Source organism: Vulpes lagopus, chromosome 6 (genome assembly GCF_018345385.1).
Source record: "Vulpes lagopus strain Blue_001 chromosome 6, ASM1834538v1, whole genome shotgun sequence".
Taxonomy (NCBI): domain Eukaryota; kingdom Metazoa; phylum Chordata; class Mammalia; order Carnivora; family Canidae; genus Vulpes; species Vulpes lagopus.
Window position 1 is genome coordinate 102,604,427 of NC_054829.1, and position 26,088 is coordinate 102,630,514.

At 36.6% G+C, this 26,088-nt stretch overlaps 1 protein-coding gene across 2 annotated transcripts in view; it reads left to right on the forward strand.

The window, feature by feature from the left end:
* GSTCD (glutathione S-transferase C-terminal domain containing) overlaps nt 1-25,858 on the forward strand; it is a 125,102-nt gene extending 99,244 nt beyond the window's left edge. Inside the window, exons 9-12 of one of the 2 annotated variants that reach the window (XM_041759128.1) lie at nt 14,824-14,957; nt 16,843-16,873; nt 19,858-19,927; nt 23,351-25,858. In XM_041759128.1, coding sequence (XP_041615062.1) covers nt 14,824-14,957; nt 16,843-16,873; nt 19,858-19,927; nt 23,351-23,487 — 372 coding nt within the window. In that variant the 3' untranslated portion in view covers nt 23,488-25,858. Of the gene's footprint in view, nt 1-3,655; nt 3,790-14,823; nt 14,958-16,842; nt 16,874-19,857; nt 19,928-23,350 lie in introns of those variants that run through there. The other variant, XR_005988457.1, reaches the window with a different exon arrangement.
* Nucleotides 25,859-26,088: the final 230 nt, after the last annotated feature.

The following is a 26,088-nucleotide window of genomic DNA, read 5'->3' on the forward strand; positions in this document are numbered from 1 at the left end:
CACAAAATTCCAGTCTTATCAGCCATATATCTCTTTATCTTTCTGTGGTTTATAGGTGCTAAATCATTCTGGCATATTCTTATAACTTCCAAGGTCATAATTCACTAACACTACCTGAGAATGTGTGTCTTTTTTATGTGATATTTTTTCTACATTTCATAATAATATATTCATAATGACTTTTTTCTTTCATAATTACTTTTGTCAAGATATATAGAAAATGAATTAAAATTACTTGGAGGATTAAACCAAAATTAGATTTACTCTCAAGAAAATAATTTTCCCTAGGAGGATAATTGAGGCATTGTTACTAGATAAATCAAGCTGAATGCATCAGTGGCTCCAACTCTTATATTAAATAGATTACAGTGAAAATAGTGTAGCTAGAGAGGAAATCAGAATAAGTATTGGAAATGCATTAAAATTGCATTAATCCATGATTTTGTGATATTTCAAATAAAGGTTTAGTTAGCATTTATCTTTGCTTAGTAAATATTTTTTTCTTTTACTATTTTTTTTAAAAATAGTAATGTAAACCAGATTTTTTTTTTAAGATTTTATTTATTTATTCATGAGAGACACACACACACACACAGAGGCAGACACACAGGCAGAGGGAGAAACAGGCTCCATGCAGGGAGCCTGACGTGGGACTCAGTCCTGGGTCTCCAGGATTACACCCTGAGCTGAAGGCAGCGCTAAACCACTGAGCCACTGGGGCTGCCCAGTAAACCAGATTTTAAGGAGAGAATTTTAAAATTTAGAATCAACTATGTTTAGGAACTTTTAGCAAATCATTTATATATAAGAATTAAAATACTAATTATTAGCCATACTTCTGTTAATATAACAACCTACAGCAGGCAAAAATGAAAAGATTTACTAACTTTGTTAAACTAGTTGGATCTGAAATAAGGAAAGGAACAAATCTAAATATTTTCAGATCTTTTAATTAGGTCTTCCAACACTTCCACCTACTGCACCTGCCAATATAATCAGAATGAATGAGATGACACTGCATTTGTTCCAAAGAGTCAGCATGTAGTTTTTGGTTCTTTAGAAATACAAATGCCTAATAAGCTTATAAAAAATTCAAAGTAAATTTTAACTTGAACAACAGTGATATGCCATCCTTGCTCTTAAATTTTGCAAAAGTTAAAAAAAATATTACTACTCTTCGATTGCAGAGCTTCCATGAGATAAGCCTAATTATACAGGAGTTTTATATTTTTTACTTTATATGATATTTGCAATGATTTATTAATGACATGAAAAATTAGTTATAATGGTAAACAAAGAAAATAAACATAATGATAAAGAGTGTGGATTTTAACATTGGGTAATTTGTGCCAAAATCTCAGCTTGGCACTTACTAGCTGCATGACTCTGGGCAACTTATTTAAACTCACTAATCCTGGGATCCCTGGGTGGCGCAGCGGTTTGGCGCCTGCCTTTGGCCCAGGGTGCGATCCTGGAGACCTGGGTTCGAATCCCACGTCAGGCTCCTGGTGCATGGAGCCTGCTTCTCCCTCTGCCTGTGTCTCTGCCTCTCTCTCTCTGTGACTATCATAAATAAATAAAAATTTAAAAAAAAATTAAAAAAAAAACAAACTCACTAATCCTAATCAATTTTTCCATATATAAACTAGGCATAAAATAGCTGACTCATAGGATATTGATATAACGTATGTGAAACACTTAGCAGGTTGTCTGCTATTTAGGTAGCACTCAATAAATTGGGCCGCTTTACTGTGTACAGTGTGATCTCTGCACTTAAAAAAGATGGGAAGAATATGCTAATATGGATTTTTTTAAAGGTAGCTATCTCTATATACTATGTGATAATATTTTTTTCTTACTTTCCATATTTTCAAAATACCTATAATTTAACATGTTGCTTTTATATTCATGATAATGTAAGCAATAAAGATAGAAGAATAAATATGTGTTTAATATTGTAGAGAGACAGATAGCTTATTTAGCCAAGAAAGGCTAATAGATCCCTAAGGATTAGTATACCATATCTAAAAGAATTCTGAACATATAAAATCTATATCTTTTTCTTTCAAAACAAGTATGAATTTTTTTTTTCTAAAGATTTATTTATTTGAGAGAGAGAGAGTATGTGCAAGCAGGGAGAAAGGTAGAGGGAGAGAATCTCCAGCAGATTCCCCACTTAGCACAATGACTGAGCCACCCACCCAAGCACCCCCAATAGTTGTAGTTGGCTTATTCTCATTTTGATTATAATGACTATTCGTGTCCTGAGGAAAATTTAAAAGTTTTTTCAAAATTAAGAAACATCCAAGAAGGTATTTTTTCCTCCCAGTTTCAATATATGCTGAATTAAGTATGTTATGAGTTGAATGTTAGTGTCCTCTTTGAAAAAATGCATATGTTGAATTCCTAACCCTTAACATAATGGAATGAAGACCTGGGGCTTGGGAGGTAATTAGGTCATGAAGGTGGAGCCTTCCTGAATGGAATTAGTACTCTTGTAAGACAAGAGAGCTTCTTTCATCCCCTCTATCTGCAAACCACAAAGGGGTCCCTCTCTAGACATTAGATCGCCAGCACCCTGATCTTGGACTTTTCCACCACCAGAGCTGCAATAAATGTTTGCGGTTTAAGCTACCTACTGTATGGTAATTTTTTTTAAACAATAGACCAAACTGAGACAGTATGTATTGATTACCAACCTTTAAAGGAAAATTTAAAAATTGCTTCACAAGTGGCCTTTTTAAGGCTGTTTTTTTTTTCTTTTTTAAATATTTTATTTATTTATTCATGAGACACAGAGAAAGAGAGAGAGGCAGAGACACAGGCATAGGGAGAAGCAGGCTCCATGCAGGGAACCCAATGTGGGACTCAATCCCAGGACTCTAGGATCTCGCCCTGGGCCAAAGGCAGGAGCTAACCTGCTGAGCCACCCAGACGTCCTAATTTAAGGCTTTTTAAAAAAAAGAGGTCTGTGTATTGCCTTCTTATCTAATGCAGGATAAACAATCTTCATTTTTGTGAAAACCTACTTTACAAGATTATGCTTTTTAAGACCTAACTTACAATGTGTATTAATACAAATGCTCTCAAACAATATTACAAAAAACCTGTTGTCAAACAATATTATAGAAAGGACCATGACTATGGAAAAACACACTGCACTAAAAAAAAAAAAAAAAAATGTCAGTGTTAACCTTGCCATCAAAATGTTTTAGCTGGATAATTCCAACAGTAACAGAGTCTTCTGAACCAGGTGATAAGGTATTGATTTCTAACAGTATTGGTGACTATCTTCTATATCGTCAATATATATAAAAATCTCAAAATGGTTTATTTTTGAGCTATGTATTTATGTTTTTTATCTTACCCATAACAATTTTAATATGATTGTTTATGGTTTATCAGTGCTGAGTGCTTAATTACAAGTTTATTTCTAGTTATATATGTTACTTTACAATTAGAAGCATATGCAATTATACAATGTGATTCAGTAGCACCTTGATCAGTAATTTATATAATCCTTGTTTTTAAAGTAAAAGGAACTTGAGGAAGTATATAGTCTACAGACACAATTTTGAAAAATCATTTAGACAAAATGGAGGACTTCCCAGGTGAAGAAAGCAGATAGAAATATTTTAATCCCCTTGTCTCCAAGGAAGATCAGATCCCCAAATAACAAGAAGAACAAAAACCAGAAGACTCATACTCCCATTTTTGATGAGCCAACATTCAAGATTCTGTAACTTGAACCACAATAGATGAAGGCAGAAAGCAGACTAAAGAAAAATGGTAAGTTGAGTAGAAAAGAGGAAGATCAAACTGAAATGCGTGAGGAGATGGAGTGACTATCAGGAAGCAAGTCACTTTGCTCTCAGAATCCCCGAAAATGTCAAGGATTCAGAATGCCAGAAACCTCAGAGACAGGGGATAAGAAAGAGCTGAAATCATGTTTAATTAAAAATAATATTTAGAGACCCAGATTCCTACCTCTATCTTGTGTATACTCCCTGACTCCTGCAAGAAACTAGAGCTTTTTTTCTGTGAAAAAACTGAGCCAGAGATGCTCAAAATACAGGGATACTGGGCATAGAGGAGGGCAAGGGTGCTGTGCCATACTGAAAACAAGAACTCAGTGAGAATCTGCACACTAAATGATGGATCTCTTTATAGCTGTAATTAAAAAAAGAAAAGGCAGCTAGCCACCTGATCATTCAGTCACTAGTGAAGCCCACCAGTCTTCAAGCCTTTCATTTAGTACTTCCAGTCAACCTTTTAGTTTTAGTGATCACTCTTTAATATGAACTGACAGCCAAGGAATATCAAACGTGGAAAACTTCCAAAATAGAAGATAGAGACCAAAGCAACAAACATAACAAAGGATCTCATTCATGGAGAGATCAGAGAAGATATTACATGAATGAAACAAGGATAGAATGAAGGGGGGTGGGGGTGGATAAACCAACAGAGAACAAGAAGGGACTTCTTGGAAATTAAAAATATGTTAACCAAAATTGAAAAAAAAGAAACCAAAACCACAAGTAGAAAATCTAAAAGATGAAGTATAGGATATCACCTATAAAAATAGAACCAAAAAAAGAAATAGAAACTGAAATAAGCATTTTAAAAAACAATTAGAGATTCAGTCTACAGAGTCGAGTCCAATACCTCAGGAATAGGACAACTAGAAAGAAAAAACATAAAATGGTGGGAAGGAAAATATCCAAGAACTAATATAAGAAAATGTGTCAATAATGAAGGGTTTCTCTTGATTAAAACAGACCACTTTTGGGGCGCCTGGGTGGCTCAATTGGTTAAACGTCCAACTCTTGGTTTCAACCCGGGTCATGATCTCATGGGTCATGATATTATAGGTCATGAGACTGAGGCCTTTGTTGGGCTCCACACTCAGCTTGGAGTCTGCTTGAAGATTCTCTCCCTTGGCCTTCTCCCTGTGCATGCACATATGCACACATATTCTCTCAAATAAATAAATTAAAAAAAAAAACACTACCAGAAAACTATAGCAATCAAAACGGTATGGTACTGGTACAAAAATAGACACATAGATCAATGGAACAGGAAGAGAGCCTAGAAATAAACCCACACTTACGTGGCAAAACAACAACTACAACAAAAGAGACAGGAACATATAATAGGAAAAAGACAGCCTCTTCAAAAAACGCTGTTGGGAAAACTGAACAGCTACATGCAAAAGAATGAAACTGGACCACTTTCTTACACCATACCCCAAAATAAACTCAAAATAGATTAAAGACCTAAATGTGAGACCTAAAACCATAAAACTAGAAGAAAACATAGGCAGTAATCTCTTTGACATTGATCATAGAAACATTTTTCTAGATGTCTCCTCAGGCAAGGGAAATTAAACTATTGGGACTACACCAAAATAAAATAACTTTTGCACAATGAAGGGAACCATCAACAAAACAAAAGACAACCCATTGAATGGAGAAGATATTTGCAAATTGGCACAGTGACTGTGGAAAACCATATGAAATTTCCTCAAAAATTTAAAAGTATAATTACCATATGATCCATTAATTCCACTACTGGGTATTTGCCCAAAGAAAGTGAAAACACTAATTTGAAAAGATATATACAGCCCTATGTTTATTGCAGCATTATTACAATAGCCAAGATATGGAAGCAAGCCAAGTGTCCATTCATAAATGAATGCATAAAGATATACACACACAGGGCACCTGGGTGGCTCAGTCAGTTGAGTGTCTGTGTTCGGCTAGGGTCGTGATCCCGAGGTCATGGGATCAAGTCCCATGTGGGGCTCCCTGCTTAGCAGGGAGTCTGCTCTCCCTCTCCTCCCCACTCATGCTCTCTCTCTCTCTCTCTCTCACTATCTCTGTCTCTCTCTCCCTCAAATAAATAAATAAATAAAAATCTTAAAAAAATATATATATACACAACACTTATACATAATGGAATATTACCAAGCCATAGAAAAGAATGAGATCTTGCCATTTGCAATAACATGGATAGATCTAGAGGGTATTATGTTAAGTGAAATAAGTCAACCAGAGAAAGACAAATACCATATGATTTCACTCATACATGGAATTTAAGAAACAAAACAAAAAAATAAAATAAACCATAAATACAGAGAGCAAACTGGTGGTTATGGGAGGGGAGGTGGCACAGAGAGAGGTAAAATAGATAAAGGGACCAAGAATTCACTTATCTTGAACACTGAGTAATGAGTAGAATTGTTGAATCATTATACTGTACACCTGAAACTAAGGTAACACTGTATGTTAGTTATATTTCAATAAAAATAAATAAAAAGCCTATTTGAAAAATGACAAACCAAGGTGTATTGTGAAATTTTAGAACATCAAGGATGAAAACTTCCTAATAATTTCCAGATAGAGGGGGAAAAAAAATGGGGAAGCCATATAAAAAAAATTGGAATCAAAATACCAACACAATTCTCAATAGCAACAATGGAAGGCTAGAAGACAGTGAAACAATGTCTTGAAAATTCTGAAGAAAAATATCCAACCTAAGATTCTATACCTAATCAATCTATCAAATGTGAAAGTAATAATGAAATGTTAATGTCTCAAGAAACGTACTTCAGGGCAGCCTGGGGAGCTCAGCGGTTTAGCACCGCCTTCAGCTCAGGGCCTGATCCTGGAGATCTGGGATCGAGTCCCACGTCAGACTCCCTGCATGGAGCCTGCTTCTCCCTCTGCCTGTGTCTCTGCCTCTCTCTCTCGCTTTCTGTCTCTCATGAATAAATAAATAAATAATCTTAAAAAAAAAAAAAAAAGGAAACGTACTTCAGGAATCTCCTAGAGGATGTGCTTCACTAACACAAGAGAGCAAATAAAAAAAATAATAAGTAGTACCTAACACAAAAGGAGGTGAAGAGAATCCTCAGTATGATGGCAAAGGGAATCTCAGGATCAGAGCTAGGCAGAAGGCCTAGAAAGAAAGCACTGAGTCATTACTTAAAGGTCAGAAAGCCCAGGAAAATGTCTTCAGGAAAGAAAATTGAGAGTGATTGATTAGTTGGCAGTTTTCATAGAGCAGAAAGTTATATGATAGGGCATTTTACAGAGTTTGGGGTAGAGAGAGGCTTGGATATATATATATATACATATATATATATATATTTTTTTTTTAAATCGTACAACACACTTAGCTCAGCAGTGAATAGTATATATACAAAGCAATAATAATAAAACATTATGTAAACACTTAGCTAGAAATTGGAGGTAATATTAAGAGGACAATAAAAGGAAAAAGAATGTAAATTAAAAAAACAAACCAAACCACACAAAAACAAAACTCATCTCCTATAATGGAAGTCAATAGTAATGTCTAATATTTAAAAATAACGGGAGAGCAATATGTATTTATTATATAGAAAAAGTGCTAGATTTCAGGAAAGAAAGCCAGTGAGTTGAAAAGCATTGGCCTTGGTTGCCAGATGTTCTTTCAAGGGTGGAAGAGTGTACAGAACAAGGACCCTTTGTTATTACTGTACATGCCTTTTAGCATTATTTGAATTTTCAAGCCAACTATCTATAACATAATTGCATGAAAGTTTTTAAAGGGGTTGGGGGAGAGAACATGAGTGCATAGTTGGCACCACGCCTACTTCCGTCTAAGATATTTTGGTTAAGAATCCTTTGAGAAGCAAAGGTTCAGAGCCTAATTGGCTGGGCAAATTTAGAGATCATCCAGTTCAACTTTTTCATTTCACAGAGCAGTTGAGGCCACCTGTATCTGCAGAGAGGCATATCAAGTTAGTGTGAGAGCCGAGCCTGGAGTCCAGTCAGTGCCCTTCTGTTTGCTTCTTACATCTCAGAAAGGAGCAAATAAGAACACAGAGAACTAGAACAAAGTTTGGTATCAGGCAGTAGGAGTTCAAATCTTGGCTTCATCACTTGTGACGTTAGACCAGGTCTTGCTGGCTAGGGACTTTGGACATGTGATTCCAAATGGAGACAATAAGAGCTACTTAATATATTAAGACAATAATTAAATGATTAAAACAAAAAAAAATCAATGTAGATTTTGACATCTAGCAGATACTGAATACATGCTAGTTCCCTATGGTGTTGTAATTTCAGAAGATAGTAGGACCAATGAAATGAATAAAAAGAGAGGGGATATATTTGTAAAGAGTAGGTATCTAGGATGGAGGCCCCAAACTGAGTTAGGGTCCTTGATTTGCTGTGTGACCTGCAACAAGTTACTTACCCTCTCTGGGCCTCAATTTCCTTATCCTAAAATAGTACCTACTTAGTTGTACACTGCTGTTCACAGCAGCAATATTCCCAATAGCCAAGAGGTGAAAGCAACTCAAGTGTCCATGGACAGATAAACAACATATGATGTATGTATATATTATTTAGCCTTTAAAAAGAAAGAAATCAGGCAGCCCGGATGGCTCAGCGGTTAAGCGCCGCCTTTAGCCCAGGGCATGATCCCGGATCTCCCGGATTGAGTCCCACGTCAGACTCCCTGCATGGAGCCTGCTTCTCCCTCTGCCTGTGTCTCTGCCTCTGTGTGTGTGTGTGTGTTTCATGAATAAATAAACTTTAAAAATCTTAAAAAAAAAAGAAAGAAAAAGAAATCTTGTCATGAACCTTGAGGTTGCTAAGTAAAATAAGCCAGTTGCAAAAAAGACATACTGTGAGATTCCTCTTATATGAGGTATCTAAGGTAATCAGTCACCTGCATAAAAACAGAAAGTAGAGGGGCAACTGGGTGGCTCAGTCAGTTAAACATCTGCCTTCAACTCAGGTCATGATCCCAGGGTCTTGGAATCGAGCCCTACATCAGGCTCCCTCCTCAGCAGGAGCCAGCTTCTTCCTCTCCCACTCCTGTTCCCTCTGCTTGTGCTTTCTCTGTCAAATAAATAAATAAAACCTTTTAAGGGCAGCCCCAGTGGCTCAGTGGTTTAGCGCTCCTTTCGGCCCAGGGCAGGATCCTGGAGACCTGGGATCGGGTCTCGCATTGGGCTCCCTGCATGGAGCCTGCTTCTCCCTCTGCCTCTCTCTGTCTCTCATGAATAAATAAAAATTAAAAAAAACCTTTTAAAAAACTAAAAAACAAAACCAGAAAGCAGAATGGTGGTTTCAACCTATATGATTCCGAAATTGAGTTGATTAATGTATTAAATACTTTGGATTCAGTTATTACTGTCAACAGCATACAAAAGGAATCATAGTTTTGACCTTTGCATTCTTAGCCACTACTATAATATTAGTATATACACAATGTCCAGTGATTGTTGAGTGAATGAATGAATCCTACAATTTCTAGAACTCTAAGTAGTACTTATAGGCCTTTCATTATTAATAAAAAATAATAGTAGATTACTCAACAAAACCACCTTCATGTTGCTGTAGAAGCTCTCTACACCAGTTGTCTCATGATTTTTTACAGTGTATTTCTTTTAATAAAGGTTGAAATAAGACATAAAAATTGAAATGGCTAATGTGAATCTTAAGGCTTAAAATTTATAGGTTTTCATCTGCTTTAGTTTTGTTAAAAAAGAAACAACCACAAATTTGGCAGTTTAAAATAACACAAATTTATTATCTCACAGTTCTATATACATCAGAAATCCAGATGGGCTTGACTAGTTTCTCTGCTTCAGGTGTCATTAGATAAAAGTCAGCTGTTGGCTTGATTTGGCTCTTATCTAAAAGCTCTGAGCGAGAATCCACTTCCAGGATTATTCAGGTTCTTGGTAGAATTTAATTCTATGCACTGTAGGATTAAGGTTGCAATGCCCTGGCTGGCTCAGCCAGGATTCAGCCTTTAGAGCTATCCATAAAAGCCAGCAATGGTGGTTCATGTCATTCTCATGCCTCAAATCTGACTTTCCCATGTGTCTCATCTCACTTGCTTCCTGTCTGAGAAAGTTCTCTACTTTTAAGGCCTTATGTGATTCAGTTGAGCCCACCCATGTAAATGCAGAATGATCTTGGTATTGTAAGGTTCTTAATCTTAGTTACAGCTGAAAAACGTCCTTTTTGCAATGTTACAGGTTTCAGGTATAAGCATGTAGACTCATTCCTCCTATTACACCATCCCTGTCTCTTTTTCCTCTGAAGTTTGTTTATATGAATCATGTCATTTTTTTTAAAGATTTTATTTATTTATTCATGACAGACACAGAGAGAGAGAGGGAGAGGGAGAGGCAGAGACACAGGCAGAAGGAGAAGCAGGCTCCATGCAGGGAGCCCAACATGTGACTTGATCCGTGGTCTCCAGGATCACACCCCAGGCTGAAGGGGGCGCTAAACTGCTGGGCCACCGAGGCTGCCCTGAATCATGTCATTTTTTCTTTAGAGTTTCCTACAATTTGGATTTGGCTGATCATACCCCCCTGGTGTTGTTTCACATATTAACCTGTTCCCAATATTGCTTGGAAATTGGTAGTTAGATTTAGATTGTAGAGACATAATCAGATCAGGTTTACTTTGGGGTAAAATTTCATCATAGGCAGTGTTGTGTTCTATCAGTAGGCATTTATGTCTGGTTGTCTCCAGTGCAGTGTTGGCAGCATTTGTGATCATTGACCTTAATTTTATTTACTTTAGCAAGGATTGCAAAATGGTGATATTCCAATTTTATCATTCCATCTTCCCTTAACTTTCCTTTATTAACCATTTGGTTATGCTGAGGTACAGTTCACATAGGAAAGGCTGGATAAAACTTGATTCTTTCCCTGGGTTTTCTGGTTTTCAAAGTGGAGTTGGTCATCTACTGAAAGTGACCAGTTGTTTTTTTTGTATGATTATTGACCCATCAATTTAATGTTTGAAATACTTCAACCCATTGCACTTATTATTCTTACTAATGCTCAGTATTCCCAGGTTTATTCAGCGAGAACCTCTTGGGGTTGGCTCCTGAGTCCTGTTGATAGGATTTCAATAGTATTTCACAATGTCTGTGCTTTCAGTATAACATGATATTCCAGCTCATCTTATGTATTTCTTGCCTGGCAGCAGCTATTTCTACATAAAGCTCTAGATTCTTTTAAAGGAAAATGGCTATTTGGATTACTGCCATTTAGGTACTGGAGATTGTCATTGCTACTTGTTTGGTCTTTGTTTCCAGGCTTTTTGTGGTCTGAGCAAGACCAAAAAAAATTTTTTTTAAATCACTGTGGTACACACTGACACTTCCAATTTAAATTCAGGACTATGGGATTTTAATTTAGCCTCACTTAGCTATCTCATATCTCTTTCTTCTTTCTCCTATGCTTTAAAAAAAAAATCTGCTTCCTAATGGCACCTAGCATATTTCTTACTTGCTTTTTCTCACAATATATACATTTGAGTCCTAAAACAAAAATACAACCACTAACCATGATTACTGAAAATAGTTTGAGAATTTTTTAACAGTATTTTTCATTTTTTTAAAGATTTTATTTATCCATTCATGAGAGACACAGAGAGAGAGAGGGAGAGAGAGAGAGAGAGAGGGAGAGAGAGAGAGAGAGGGAGAGGCAGAGACACAGGCAGAGGGAGAAGCAGGCTCCATGCCGGGAGCCCGACATGGGACTCGAATCCCGGGACATGGGACTCGATCCCGAGTCTCCAGGATCACACCCTGGGCCAAAGGCAGGCGCTAAACCACCGAGCCACCCAGGGATCCCCTATTTTTCATTTAATAATGTCTACCATGGCCTTGTAGAGAAATATTCCTCATTCTTTTTCAGAGCTACAGAGTAAGCCACCAGTCCTCTGTCAATGGAAAATTGGCTTGTTTCCATTTTGTTGTTATTTCAAATATTGCCTCAATGAAGAAATCTTTTTTTGTTTTGGCCAGTGTATCCCTTGAACAGATCTTTAGAAGTGAGATCACAAATTACTCATGTAATTTTGCTGGATATGCTAAATTTTTCCACCATAGGGTTGTGACATTTTTTATATTCCCACTACCAATGTATGACATTGTCTGTTTTCCCACACCCTGGCCCATAGAATGTCATCAAATTGTAGAATTTTTGCCACTTTAATAGGTGATGAGTAGTATCTTAATGTACTTTAAATACTTATTTCTCTTATTTTGAGCAATATTGAACAACTTTGGCTTAAACCATATTTACATATTTTTGTTCCTGAATTATCCAAATCTCTTGTACACTTTACTATCAGATTATTACACTTTTCTTTATTTTCAGAAACTTTCTATATGTTAGGGATATTAATCCTTTGTTTATGCTATAAGTTGTCAATTTTTTTTCTTACTTTGTCATTTGTCTTTTACATACTTTTTTTTGTTTTTGTTTTTTTGCCATTGATTTTTTTTTCATTTTTACTTTGTCAAATTTATTAACCCTACCCTTTATCATATATAGAATTTCAGACATAGTTCAGTATTGCCACTCCCCTAGGTTGTAGAGGAATTCACTCATGGTTGTTGTTATTGTTTTGCATTTTAAATCTCTAATCCATTTGAAATGCACTATGTGTGGTGAGAGGAAATGATCTAGTTTTATTTTTCATGAGCTATCAGGTTAACCCAACATCACTTATTAAAAAGCCCATCTTTGGGGCTCCTGGCTGGCTCAGTTGGGAGAGCACATAACTCTTGATCTCAGGGTTGTAAGTTTGAGCCCTACATTGGGTATAGAGATTACTTAAAAATAAAGCCTTTAAAAAAAATAAATTAAAAGTCCATCTTTTTCCCAGGGATCTAAAGTGCCACCTTTGTTTTATACTAAACATTCATATTCAAATTGTTCCATCCATCCATATCTCTCTTCATTTTTTAGCCTGTTATTTCTGACCTGCATTTGAGAAAAAATGGAAATTAGGAGCATATGAAGTAATAAAACCTTTTAGGACAAAAATCCATTGTGCAAATACTTTTTAGATTTAGTTGTTTTGTTTAAATGAGGGAAATAAACTCTTTCTTTTGTATGTAACAAAGAGAATGTGAACGTAAGTAAAGAGAGATTTATAAGAGTGAATTGTCTAAACTTTTCTTTAAGAGCCTTAAAAGAGTTTTGCAAAGCAGCCTGATGTAATTAATTAATGTATGGGTTCAGGCTCTGGGATCAGGATCCTGCCCCTCAGGAGCTGCTTTGTTGTGGGCATGTTCTTAATTTCTCTGAGCCTTAGTTTCCTTACTTCTAAAATGGAGATAATAAAAATCTTTTTAGGGCTGTTGTGAGCATAGAAAAATCTGCATGCCTTTACCCAGCATAGTGCCCCCACACAAAGGGCACTCAAGGAGTGCTGGTTCTCTTTTCTTTCCCTCCAAGGGAAAATGCTTCTATAACTTTTATGGTGAGGTTTTCTCCAGCTACTCATGAAAATAAGAACTAGCCTGATTTTTACTCTGCAAAGCTGATTAAATAAAAGGAGCAGATGAGAAATTAAAATTCTTTACTCCCAATTATCAAGTAGTGGCTGCCTTCACCGGATGGCAGCCTTCCCAGGCTCAGTTTTCAGAATGAAACAGGAAAAGTGGATTGACAACAACCACAGGGATTGTTGACTTCTAAACTGATGTAAGCCTGGAAGGAGGGAAGATTCAGAAGAAGGGTTGAGAACAGAGATCTGGCTATCCTCTTCCCAGTATGACATTGCTTTTGGTTTTCCAGTTCAAGAGGGGACTCTAGCTTATGATACTCACATCCAGAAATTTCCAGAAAATCTCCTCTTCATTCTGAAAGCCCCCTTCCTACCCTGAAGTTGTCAAGATCTGAGGATTTTTCTGACAAAATGTTTTATTTTTTAAGATCCCATGTCTGGGGATCCCTGGGTGGCGCAGCGGTTTGGCGCCTGCCTTTGGCCCAGGGCGCGATCCTGGAGACCTGGGATCGAGTCCCACGTCGGGCTCCTGGTGCATGGAGCCTGCTTCTCCCTCTGCCTATGTCTCTGCCTCTCTCTCTCTCTGTGACTATCATAAATAAAAAAAAAAAAAGATCCCCATGTCAGATTTTCTTTCATAGGATCTTGTTTTGCTTATTTAGCTAATAATTTTCATAATTGTCTAGATTGGACACAATATAGATATAGTTAAGGAATTTGTTTTAAACATTTTAAGATCACTTTTAGAAGTTTTTTAATGAAAAACTGAAGCCCTAATCAGATTCCAATTCATAATTTTATTCCTTCCTTTATAAATAAACCCATTGAAAGTAGTTCATGCAATTTATCAATGTTATGAACTGTTACATGAATATGAAAAGGAGCTCCATAAATATGATTGATCAGTTTTCATACAACATTGATCAGATTATGTTCATACAGCATTTGAAAGAAAATTTTGAAATACATATTTATTTAATTTTTGCAACAGCGTGCTGTTATATGTATTATTAACCACAGTTTGTAGTTGAGCAGACTGAGGCCTAAAGAAGTTAAATTTTACATGGCCCCAGATCTCATAGGCAACTACAATGTGAGAGTAGAAATTCAGATTTCAATCTATTGTTCTTGCTACAATGCTACAATGGAACTAAATTCATAATCAGCAAAAAACACTAGTTTAGACTTGCATACATACTAAATTTTCCATATTTAACATCTTGTCAGATTTTCCATTGAATGAATCTTATGCTTCATTTGCAATATTCCATTTGTAATCTTTCAACCTTGCTTAGTTTTCTTAATTAATGTGAATAGCTAACTAGTTCTTTGGTATGTCCAAATGAGAACTATTAAAACTATTATGGAATAATATTCTGGTAACTTGAAACCACCAGATGATCAGTCCTCACAAAAAAGTTAACAACAACAAAAAAGGACAGAAGTAGCACTGTTAATAATAAAGAACTTAGTGCTGATGTCTGGTTTTGTTTTCCAGGTGGCATTGCATGCTTGTGGAGTGGCAACAGACATGGTGATTGAGCACTGCATCAAAACACGGGCTTCCTTTGTCACATGCCCTTGCTGTTACGGTTTCATTCAGAACACCTCAAAGTTTAATTTTCCCAAAAGGTGAAATTTAGTATTCTACCTAGGGCACCAACGTGGGGAATATAACTAAAGCATGAAAACCATTTGATACAAAGTTGCAATGAGATTTTGGTTTTGAACTCAACGTCCTCTTTCCAGAAAGTCAGGTACTGTTTATAAGTTATATAAGGAAGAGAGGATCTCCTCTATGGATGCTTTTTGATTTTTCTCCCTGACTCAGCTCCTGAAATTTAGAAGCAAGTCCATCTGAGAGTGAGCCAACTATAAATCTGATAGTTTTAGCACTTCTCATCACCTATGAAAGGCAGTAGGTGTAGTGGTATGGTTAAGTGCTTAGGACCTGGAAGTCTTCCGCCTAGGTGCAGATAGGCTCCTCAGACTTTTATATGTTGTTTCACATTAGGTAATTTACTTCAACTCTTTTTGCCTACATTTTTTCATCTACAAAATGCAGGTTATAATAGTAACTACCTCAAGGTTTTTGTGAGAATTGAATGATATATATGTAAAGCACTTAGAAGCAGCATGGAGTAAGCAGCCAATAAAATGTGAGCTGTTGCCAGGTACAGTAGTATTTATATATACTGCCCATAGGTGGTGAGTAATCTGCAAACTGGACAACCACTTTTACAATCCTTCTTATCCCACCTATGAGACATTTTAATTTTCAACATTTCAGCTTAACTGGAGGGCTATTATCTTGGTGTTGATGACATTTCACCCTCTGAGTCATAGTTATTGAGAATCATGCTGATCATTTTAATTATAGGATAGATTAAATATGTTTTGAAAATTCTATAATGTGTCAAAAAAAAAAGACTTTTCATCATTTGCATTGTTACTTTTAAGAAATCTTAGTAAATTTCCATCTGAATTTACCCTTCAAGGCTTCTGAGTAAGGTAATAAAATACAAACAGTAGCCTTCTTTTTCTTTGTCTTTGATTTTTCTTTATTTCCTTGTTTTGTTCTTTACCACAGTTTGCAACTAGTTGAGAGAAAACCAAAGGAACTTTGGAAAAGCAAAAAATAAAATAGAACTTCAGGTTTATTCAATAGCTGAAATTTCACTCTGTTCTGAATCTATACAGATAAAATGTATATTTTACCACCCAGCAAGAAATCTGTAAGTCTAGCACTAGAAAGGTTCTTAAGAATATTAATTTGAGTTACTCAGCCTGTGGCTTTACTTAATTGATTTTAAAGTCTTTAGTGTATGTGACCATTTTCAGGTCCCTGTAGATTTATTGCTATTTTTCTCCTTCTGTCATTGGAAGACCACTCCCAGGCCATTATCCCTCTGCACTAATCACACCAGACCACTAGGGATGGCCCCTTTCTCGAAAGCCACTGAATTCGTCAAACTAACCTGTCCTAGCTTGTTCATCCTGCCTTGCCATTTCTTCCTATGGAACCCATAATAATGACTCTTGCCCACATTTTATCCCACTCCCTCTTCCTCCTAACCAGCCCTGGTGCTGTGTGTGCCATGTGGCCCCATGTGGCATAGCATGACCTCTATCTCTCCAATGGCAAACATCTGATGTGATTGCCTCACCATACCTGAATAGTAGTAAAACCTACATTTTAAAACACCTGAATCTGTGTGCACCCATGTGGGGAAAAGGAAAAAATATCTCTAACAATGCAAATAATCTTTGAAAAATTCTTGAAAATTAATAGCATATTGATAGTATGCTTTGAGCTTTTTATAAAGACATTTCAGACTGTCACAGTTTGTAGTTTAAGACAGCTTATATACTCCTCAGATAAAATACTTAGTTTTTTTTTATAGTTTCTTCTATATTTCCGTGCAGAGATATAGGCTATTCTGCTCCTAATCTTTGACATCTCTACTCCGAATATTTGGCATTTAAGATAATGATTCTTTTTTCTTTTCTATTTCAGTGAACAATTCAAGAAAACTTTATCATATAAGGTAACCTTAAAAAGTTCTAGATGTCTTGCTAATATACTTTTTATTCCTTCTTCCCCTCCCCAATTTCTATTGGGATATATAATCTATAGTTATCTTGGAATTACACATCATCATGTAATATGGGGGGTGAGTTTGGGGGGGTTTTTTGTTTTGTAAATCAAGATTAAAGTCCAAGTAGGTGGCAAGATTTGTGAAGGGTCTGAGAGTTTACCCCACAAGCCAACATGCTAGCCTGCCACAGTTTCATGGATGCTGGCAGATGGGAGACTTCCGAGTCAGAGTCATGGCAGTAGGAGTAGCCAGACTGTCATCATTTTCATTGTGACATCCTGAGACCCAATTCCCACAGGGCAGCAAAAAAGAGCCATGTAACACCTATATACACAGTGAACTGTATTACAGGAGAGGGAAACTGAATTTAGGAAGCCCAAATGTTTTAAGATTTAATCTTTAAGCAAGCATCCCTGGCCTTTGCTCCAGAGGGAGACAGTATGTATTTGCCAAAGTTCCTCACTATATAAACATCTTTGAGAAAACAATCTAAAACACAAGCAAATTTTTTGGTCAAAGGTCAGATAGTAAATATTTTAGGTTTTGTCAGCTACTTAAAAATCTACCTACCCTACTTTGTTCTTACCATTGTTGGGCTTTTGTTGGTGGTTTACAATCCTTTAAAAATGTGAAGAATGTTTTTAACTTGAGAGCCATGTAAAGAGAAGTCATAGGCTGGATTTGGCCTGTAGGCCATAGTTTGCCAACCCCTGGTCTGGGACAAAAGCAGCACTTCTACTCATAAGACATGAAGAAACCAAGGGACCCACAAGAGAACTGTTTCTCAATGGTCATGAGAACATTGCATAGTTTTGAGGTGCCAATCTGAGCAAAATACTTTCCAGCTTTCTGAATATCCCTACTAATTGGTCAATAACATGACACAATGCAATCTAAAAAATGGTAACGATATTTGCCAGAAATATATGAATAATCCCACTAAAACTTGATAAATTAGTTTAGATTCTTAGTTCACTTCTTGCAGAGACTCACTAAAAATACATAGTCTCATTTTACACGACAGCTCCCACCTTTCAAGATTTTTCCCTTCTCCATCCAACAGTCAAGTTAGTGGGGGACAGTGACCTCAAAATGTTCATTTCCACCACCTTGGCACATATATCTCCTTCACCTCTACTCTATAACCTTTAAACAGGTACCTCCAACTTTATCTCCCAACCATCACCCCCTTCCCACCCTCACCCTGCTCAGAGCATACACAGAGACCTATGGAGGGAAGACTGTTGATGCTTTCATCCAGAACCAGACTTTCCTGGTCTTTGACTAACAGATTTTAAGTTTGTATGTCTGCCCTTTCGTTGATGCCAGTTCATGGCTGCCAAACACAAGTTACTCATTGAACCTTTTTATTAGTATCCTATCTACTGGCCACTAAATTTTATAGTGAGCATTAATTACAGTGTTGCTGTTTTTTTAATGCATAAAAGCTGAGAGAGGAGTAACCCTTCAAAAAGAACTAACTTCACACAGTCACTTCAATTACCTTAAAAAAATGAAGGCCTCGGGCAGCCCGGGTGGCTCAGCAGTTTAGTGCGGCCTTTAGCCCAGGGCCTGATCCAGAGACCTGGGATCAAGTCCCACATCGGGTTCCCTGCATGGAGCCTGCTTCTCCCTCTGCCTGTGTCTCTGCCTCTCTCTCTCTCTCTCCCTCTCCTCTCTCTCTCTCTCTCTCTCTCTCTCTGTGTGTGTGTGTGTGTGTGTGTGTGTGTGTGTGTGTGTCTCATGAATAAATAAATAAAATCTTTAGGAAAAAAATGAAGGCCTCAAATTGAATGTACAAAAGACTAAGGGGAAAAATGAGGAATCGGAGTTCAACCCTTTGGCTGATCTGTCAGGTGAGATCACTTACACACTTGGACACTGCAGCTGTTCTGAATGAACAGCTGTCATGAGAGCATTGCAGTATCTCCACTCTGCCGATCACTCACCTTTGGTGGCTTGAGGATCTCAGAGTGCCGTGCAGACTCGTCAGCTCTCTGGCCCTATAAAGCCTTGTTCTTCTTGCATGAAAACAGTCTTTCCTAAAATTGTTAAGCAGAACAATAATTTTCCTCCCACTTCCTCAGGTCATCATTAAGGTTCCCCTTAAAGCAGAAGTAGATACACTTTAGCAGCCCCTTGGAGTAAGAGAAGAGTGAGTGAGCTGGCTTCCTCTCCTCTCAAGGGACAAAGAAGAGTTCAGAAAAGCATAGGAGTAGCCAGCACTATACTGCTCGGTATCCCAGAGGACTACGGAAGCCACAAATAATGGTGATCTTCTACAGTTCTTCCTCTTCCTCTGGTGGTAGAAAGAAAAGCCACTTACACTGTCTTCTTGGAGCCATGTTCCTGAGATTCAAATTTTATTAAAGGAAAAATATAAGTGAATTTTGGGTCTTTTAGTTTAACACATGGTACCAAATCACAAACTGTAACCATATTTTTACTAAAAGCAACAGAGAAAATGGCCCTGAGAATTTTCCTGGCATCTGTTCTTAAGAACTGCATCGAGAGAACTGAGCACCTGGGTAGCTCAGTGGTTGAATGTCTGCCTTTGGTTCAAGGCATGATCCCGGGGTTCTGGGATCAAGTCCTGCATCAGGCTCCCCAAAGGGAGCCTGCTTCTCCCAATGCCTATGTCTCTGCCTCTCTCTCTCTGTATCTCTCATAAATGAATGAATGAATGAATGAATGAATGAAAATAAAGAATAGTCTATTTGAAGAGGAAGAGTTACTGAGGGTACCACTTTCTGAAAACTTGTTTCTTTCAGAAGTATTATTTGTGCAGTACATTATTCAATTAAACAATGTTGAACTCCAGGAAAATGAGGTTGTTTTATAATTTTTACAATTTTGAAGCAGAATATTAAAATAGAAAAAAATAAAAAATAAAAAAATAAAATAGACCCACATTCTATTGCTTTTTCTTTTAGGAACACATGATTCTGTGCAGATTTGCGGATCAGACAGCTGTCCAGCTTCCACCCCAACGAAGACTCATAGGTATGTGTTTTCACAGAGCAGCTGGTGAGTAGATTATGTACAATATGCCTTGGAATGAATGAACTGGCTCTATATGGGGAAAACTGGTCATTTATCAACAAGAAACTTAAGTATGTTTTTCCCAGAAAAGACAATCCATTTTGAAAAGGGCTTTGTAGGTATGCGTATTTTATCCCATTTTTGTTAACATTAATACTTTTAAACTCATTTTCAGTATTTGTACATTGAGTAGAATTATGTGAAATCTCTTTCTTACTGTTATGAACAAACTGAAGGATCTACCAAAAGCCACAGAAAAAATATAAAGATGGAAAAATCAACTATGCATGCCAAAGTTAATTTGTCAAAATATGTACATGCATTTTTTCTTGGAAAAAAGTATACTTGTATATTATTAATCATAGACTAATTTATTCAACATCTGTAATAGTAAATATTACCTTAATTGGAAGGTCTGCAATAGTATTTTGTTTAAGTAATGAATTTATCCAAGACTTTGCTTTAGAAAAAGAAACCACATTTAGAAGGACAATAGCAGCTAACAGTTACTGCACATTTAGGCACTAAGCTAAATCCTCTTACCCATTATCTCAGTAAATTCTAATGAAAATACTAATGGGGTATGTATTATTACTTAGGACTGGGACAAAAGCTTGTCCAGGATCTTTCACCCAGTAAATGATGGAGCCACACTATGTACCCCTATTAGGCCAGACATGAGGCTCTTACCCACTTTGGCAATGCCTCCCAGTGATGGAGTCACATCACTGGAAGGCCAGGTTCCAAAATTAGGGTTTGAGAAGATTGAATGGAGTCAAAATAATCTTAAGAATTATTGAGAAAAGCCCCACATTGGAGGCCATCATAGTATATTGGAAAACAGATTGCCATTTCTTTGGCTGAGCACCAGGTATGATAATTAGCTCACATCCAGGGATTGTGTTGTATGAGGGGTAGTTATCTTCAAATTCTGAAGTCAGGGCAGCCCTGGTGGCGCAGCGGCTTAGCGCCATCTGCAGCCCAGGGTGTGATCCTGGAGACCCTGGATCGAGTCCGACGTCAGGCTTTCTGTATAGTGCCTGCTTCTCCCTCTGCCTGTGTCTCTGCCTCTCTCTCTCTCTCTCTGCATCTCTATGAATAAATAAATAAATTCTTAAAAAAAACAAAAAACAAACTCTGAAGTCAAAGTCAGCATAGCAAGATACCTACAGAAAGACCTTTGAGACCTGAGGCTGAAGAATGAAGTGATTTCCTTCCATTTCTCACACTCTGGAGCATAAACATATGAAAAACTCTTCCTCTCTCCTGAATGCAACCTCTCTCTCCTTTTCCACTCTTTTTTTTTTTTTTTTTAAAGATTTCATTCATTTATTCATGAGACACACAGAGATAGAGAGGCAGAGATACAGACAGAGGGAGAAGCAGGCTTCCTGCAAGGGGCCTGATGTGGGATTTGATCCCAGGACCCTGGGATCATGACCTGAGCCAAAGGCAGATGCTCAACCACTGAGCCACATAAGTGTGGCTCCCACTCTTTTTCTCTTCCTCCTCCCTTCTCCATTCCTAACACTTTGAGCTAGTTGAGTGTACATGTGAATGTTCAGGGAATGCTAGAAAGGAAGTCACTGGAGTTGAAGAGGAGGAGCCTTTGGCATGATCACTGGCACGAGGGGATAGAAAGTCACATTCAGAGTTATAGAGTCCTTCACATGTCAACATCTGTACTCTGCATGTGCCATACTTTTGTTCTGTGAACATTTTAGGCATCTGCGGCCCCAAAAGGTAGACTACCAACAACTGAATTTCAGTTGTAAAGACACTTCTTTAACATGTGAAAACAGATTCCTTTACGTAATAGAAAAGGAAAAATTAACTGGACTGGGATCAAAGCCAAGGGTAAATGAGCTGCAGTGTAAACCTAGGGTGGGTACTGAAGGAATGCAGGGCATCTTTTCTGACAGAGAATGTTTCATTTTAAACTGAAGAGTAGATGGGGGTTGGGGAGCCTTTACAGATGTCTTAAAAGATGAATAGTATTTTAAGGGAAAAAAGGTATGTCCACCTCACAACTGTTGATGAAGGGGGGGGGGCAGATTTCACCTAAATCGAATTTAAGACGTTTCTTTTTATATCATCTCTAATACTGTTCATCCTTTTTGGCATAGGAGCTTTTAAGGAAAAAGTATAAAATAAACATTTTAAATCTGAATGTCTCATTGCCAATTCTTACCTACTGATTTCACCTTCCACAGTTTTTCTGTGAGCATTCTGCCTTCCACAGAAGAGCTTCTCTGGGAACTTCTCTGGGTGGCTCAGTGGTTGAGCATCTGCCTTTGACCCAGGGCCTGATCCTGGGGTCCTGGGATGAGTCCCACATCAAGCTCCCCGCATGGAACCTCCTTCTCCCTCTGCCTATTTCCACCTTTCTCTGTGTCTCTCATGAATAAATAAAATCTTAAAAAAAAAAGAAGAAGAAGAAGAAGAACTCTGTTTCAGTTATCTGGCTTCCCTTCTGCAGCTGTTCAATTTTAGCAGTTTCTGTAGACAAATAAATTACTTAAAAATAATGTTTAGTCATTATTATAATTAGGAGGGAAAATGGAATGAAGTTCGGCATAGCCTTTTGGAGGATGAAATTTGTATATTGAATTTAAAGAAATTGAATGTATAAGAGTAAACCATAGCTTGGAATATATTCAACCCCAAATCATTTTTATTTCCAGAGCTACCTTTAGCATAGAAATTTGCATTTGCCAAAGGAACACAAATTAGCTGCTTTGCTTGCCAGTCAGGTTTTCTCTTTTGTTTTCCAAAGATTACAAAGAAAATTGAATGCCACTGTTTTATAGGGGTGCAAATTGATTATATTATATGCAGTATTACACATCCATCTGAAATAACCAATGTACAGTTAAAATTTTTCTCAAATATTTTCCATTTCTCATTTTTCTTTGTCCTAAAAATTCCAGGTTCAGATGTAGTCTTTCAGATATCTCTTTGTTAGCACCATACTTTAAATATTATTAAAGATAGATGTTATTTTTCTCACAATATTACAGGTAATTCATAGAGAATGCAGATGCAAGGTCTTTGAATGTATTTTTAACCAAAGTGGGAAATAGGATCTGTAGTCTATATTTGAGATTTATTTATAAATACATTTTAAAAAGTTAGCATTCTCAAAAAAGAAAGTTAACACTCTTTAAATTATTAGCAGAAACAAATCAGTGAAATGTCATATGTAATTGTCTTTTGTCCATGTTGATCGGGAATTAAGGTGACAGAGACTAAACAGACCTTGGGGGCAAACAGCAGTTTTCATATACTTGTAGCTTTTTGTCACTGTGTAGAACACCTTAGACAAATGGAAATTGTACTGTTTCTTGTAGGGTGTCTCATGGTACCATTGTACTGTAATTTCAGGAAAACAGTGCATGTGCCTCGTGGATCTGGATAGAGCAAGAGCTGCAGAAGAACATGGTTACTCCGTTCAAGTGATATCCATGGAGCCAGAGAGCTGCTCTCCCAAAAATAACATGATTGTGGGAGTCCCCATTTAGAAGGAGATACTCACATTTGATGTTTGGCCATCCGTCTTCATGATGAAAGCCCAATGGCATCTAGGAAGTTCTTGGCATAACTAGAAAACAGCATTAGCCATCTTGAACTTATTGTGCTCAGGAAGGAGAGCAGCAGGAAAATCACGAAAAAAAAAGGCTGCCTGCAAAGCATCACAAATGCTCTTGTAATGTCTGATTAAAGGGCCGCTGGCTTTCATAGTGAGAATCCCCTGAAGTCTCAGCTGCTGACAGAATAATCCTCACCAGTGGAGGTTCCATCACTGGAATAACAATTTCCTTCTCAGTTCACAGCGTTTCTGATCTTGCCAATTTGATGTTCAATTCAAAACGATGAATTGGAGCCTTTGTCATCATTGCAGCCTTTACAATCACTTAGGCATTCAAATGGAGACCAAAACTAGATTCAGTGGGGTTGGTTGGTTGGTTGGTTGTATTTTTAACAATTGTACTTTTTCTATAATTTTTAAAAATATCCAGTCAGGCAATTACAGTATGGTTAAATTTTTAAACCAGGTTGAGTTAGACTTCCATTTCATTTCATATATTTTTTTAAATATGTGTCCTGTAAATTACCAAATGAGATCATCACTGGTTCAAACACTTTATATGAAGAACATTAAAATAACTGCAGGAAATTTCCTGTTAGGGGAGCATGTAATTTGGACATAACTTCTAACTAATCAGTAAATACATTAATTAATCCCAGTTTATGAATAATTATTGAGGATCCTTTATTTTCAAGACCCTGGGCTAGATTCTTCTAAGGATAGAAGGATAAGTTGCAAGAGACATGGTGCCTTGCCTATGGAATAATCATACAAAAGAAAAATTAATGAATTTAGTTCTATATGTCATAATATAATATATGGCCATGGGATTTGTTTTCCAGATATCAGTAATATATTTTAGTTACATTATTTTGGTAAAACCTATTGAATGTAGATTGGAAGTAGGAGGAGTACAGAGTTTGTAAGCTTATTTGACTATTTCTCCTTCTCACATTTCTCCTCATTCCACCAGCCAAAGTTTTTAAAGACATGTGACATGTCCTTTCTTACATGCTGCTACTTATTTAACTTGTACATGTCCTAAGTTATTCCATTTGAGATAAGATTTATTTCATTGATTTTGATGTTTTCAACCCCTGTAAGATACATATCATGAGGAAAAAGGAGTTTAATAAACAACTCTTTCATCATAGTGGGTTAAAATGTAGGAATAATTTATTCAGGGGAGAGGGCGTTGAATTCTTGTTTTCTGAGATAAAATTTAAGAAAAGAATTAAACATCAGCCCTCAGTATTTGTCATTTTTACTATAGACATACCATACTCTTTTATCCTGGACTTTCTTTTTTAAATGGAGGTATAATTTACAGACAGTAAAATAACAGGCTTTAACTGTTAAGTTTGAGAAGTTTTGACAAGTGTATATACTCCTGCAACTGCCACCAGAAAAGAGATATAGAATACTTCCACCAGCACAGAAAGTTCCCTCATGTCCCTTTCTAATTAACTTCACCTACGCCAAAGGCAGAAATCTCTGATTTTTATCACCCTCCATTTTTTCTGCCTATTTTAGTCCTTCATATACATGAAGTCATTTAGTATGTAGTCTTTTGTGTCTGGCTTCTTATGCCCAACATAGTATTTTTTGAGAAATATCCACATTGTTACATGTATCAGTAGTTTCTTCTTATTCTTAAGTAACATTCTACTATATAAATTTATCAAAATGTATTTATTCATTCTCCAATTGGTATTTATTTAGATTATTTCCACTGTGAAGATATTACAAATAAGACCTATAAATATTCTTGTCCAAGTCTTTCTGTGGACATGTTTTCATTTCTCTTTGGTAAATACCTAGTAGTAGAATTTCTGGCTTGCTGAATAAATGAATGTCAATTACCAAACAATTTCCAAAGTGGTATACCATTTTATATTCCCACCAGCAATGTATAAAAATTCTAGTTCTTCACTCCACCCTCACAACATTTGATACTGTCAGTCTTTTTTATTTTAACCATTCTGGTGGACATTAAATGGTACCTCCCAGGGGCTTTAATTTTCATTTTTCAGATGACTAGTGATATTAAGAATCATTTGTAAAGTGAACGTTCAAGTCTTTTACTCATTTTTAAAATTAGGTTTTTTGTAGTTTTTTTAATTGTTGGTTTATAAGAGTCCTTTATATATTCTGGTTAAGAGTTCTTTGTCAGATATATGTATTAAGAATATTTTTCCCAGTCTGTGGCTTACCTACTCACTTTTATAATGAATGTTTTAATTTTCAGGAAGCCTAATTTATCTGTTTTTGCTGGTCAATATTTTCTGTATCCTCTATAATAAAATTTTATCCACCCTGAGGTTATGAAGATTTTTCCTGTTTTCCTACAGAAACTTTATGGTTTTAGCTTTTTACATTTAGGTCTATAGTCCATCTTAAATCAATAATTCACATAGAGTAGGTAACTTTTGAAGAATATGCATTTATTTTGGCACCATTTATTTAAAACCTTTTTCTCTTCCTATTGAATTGACTTGGCACCTCACTTGAAAATTAATTGATGTATATATAA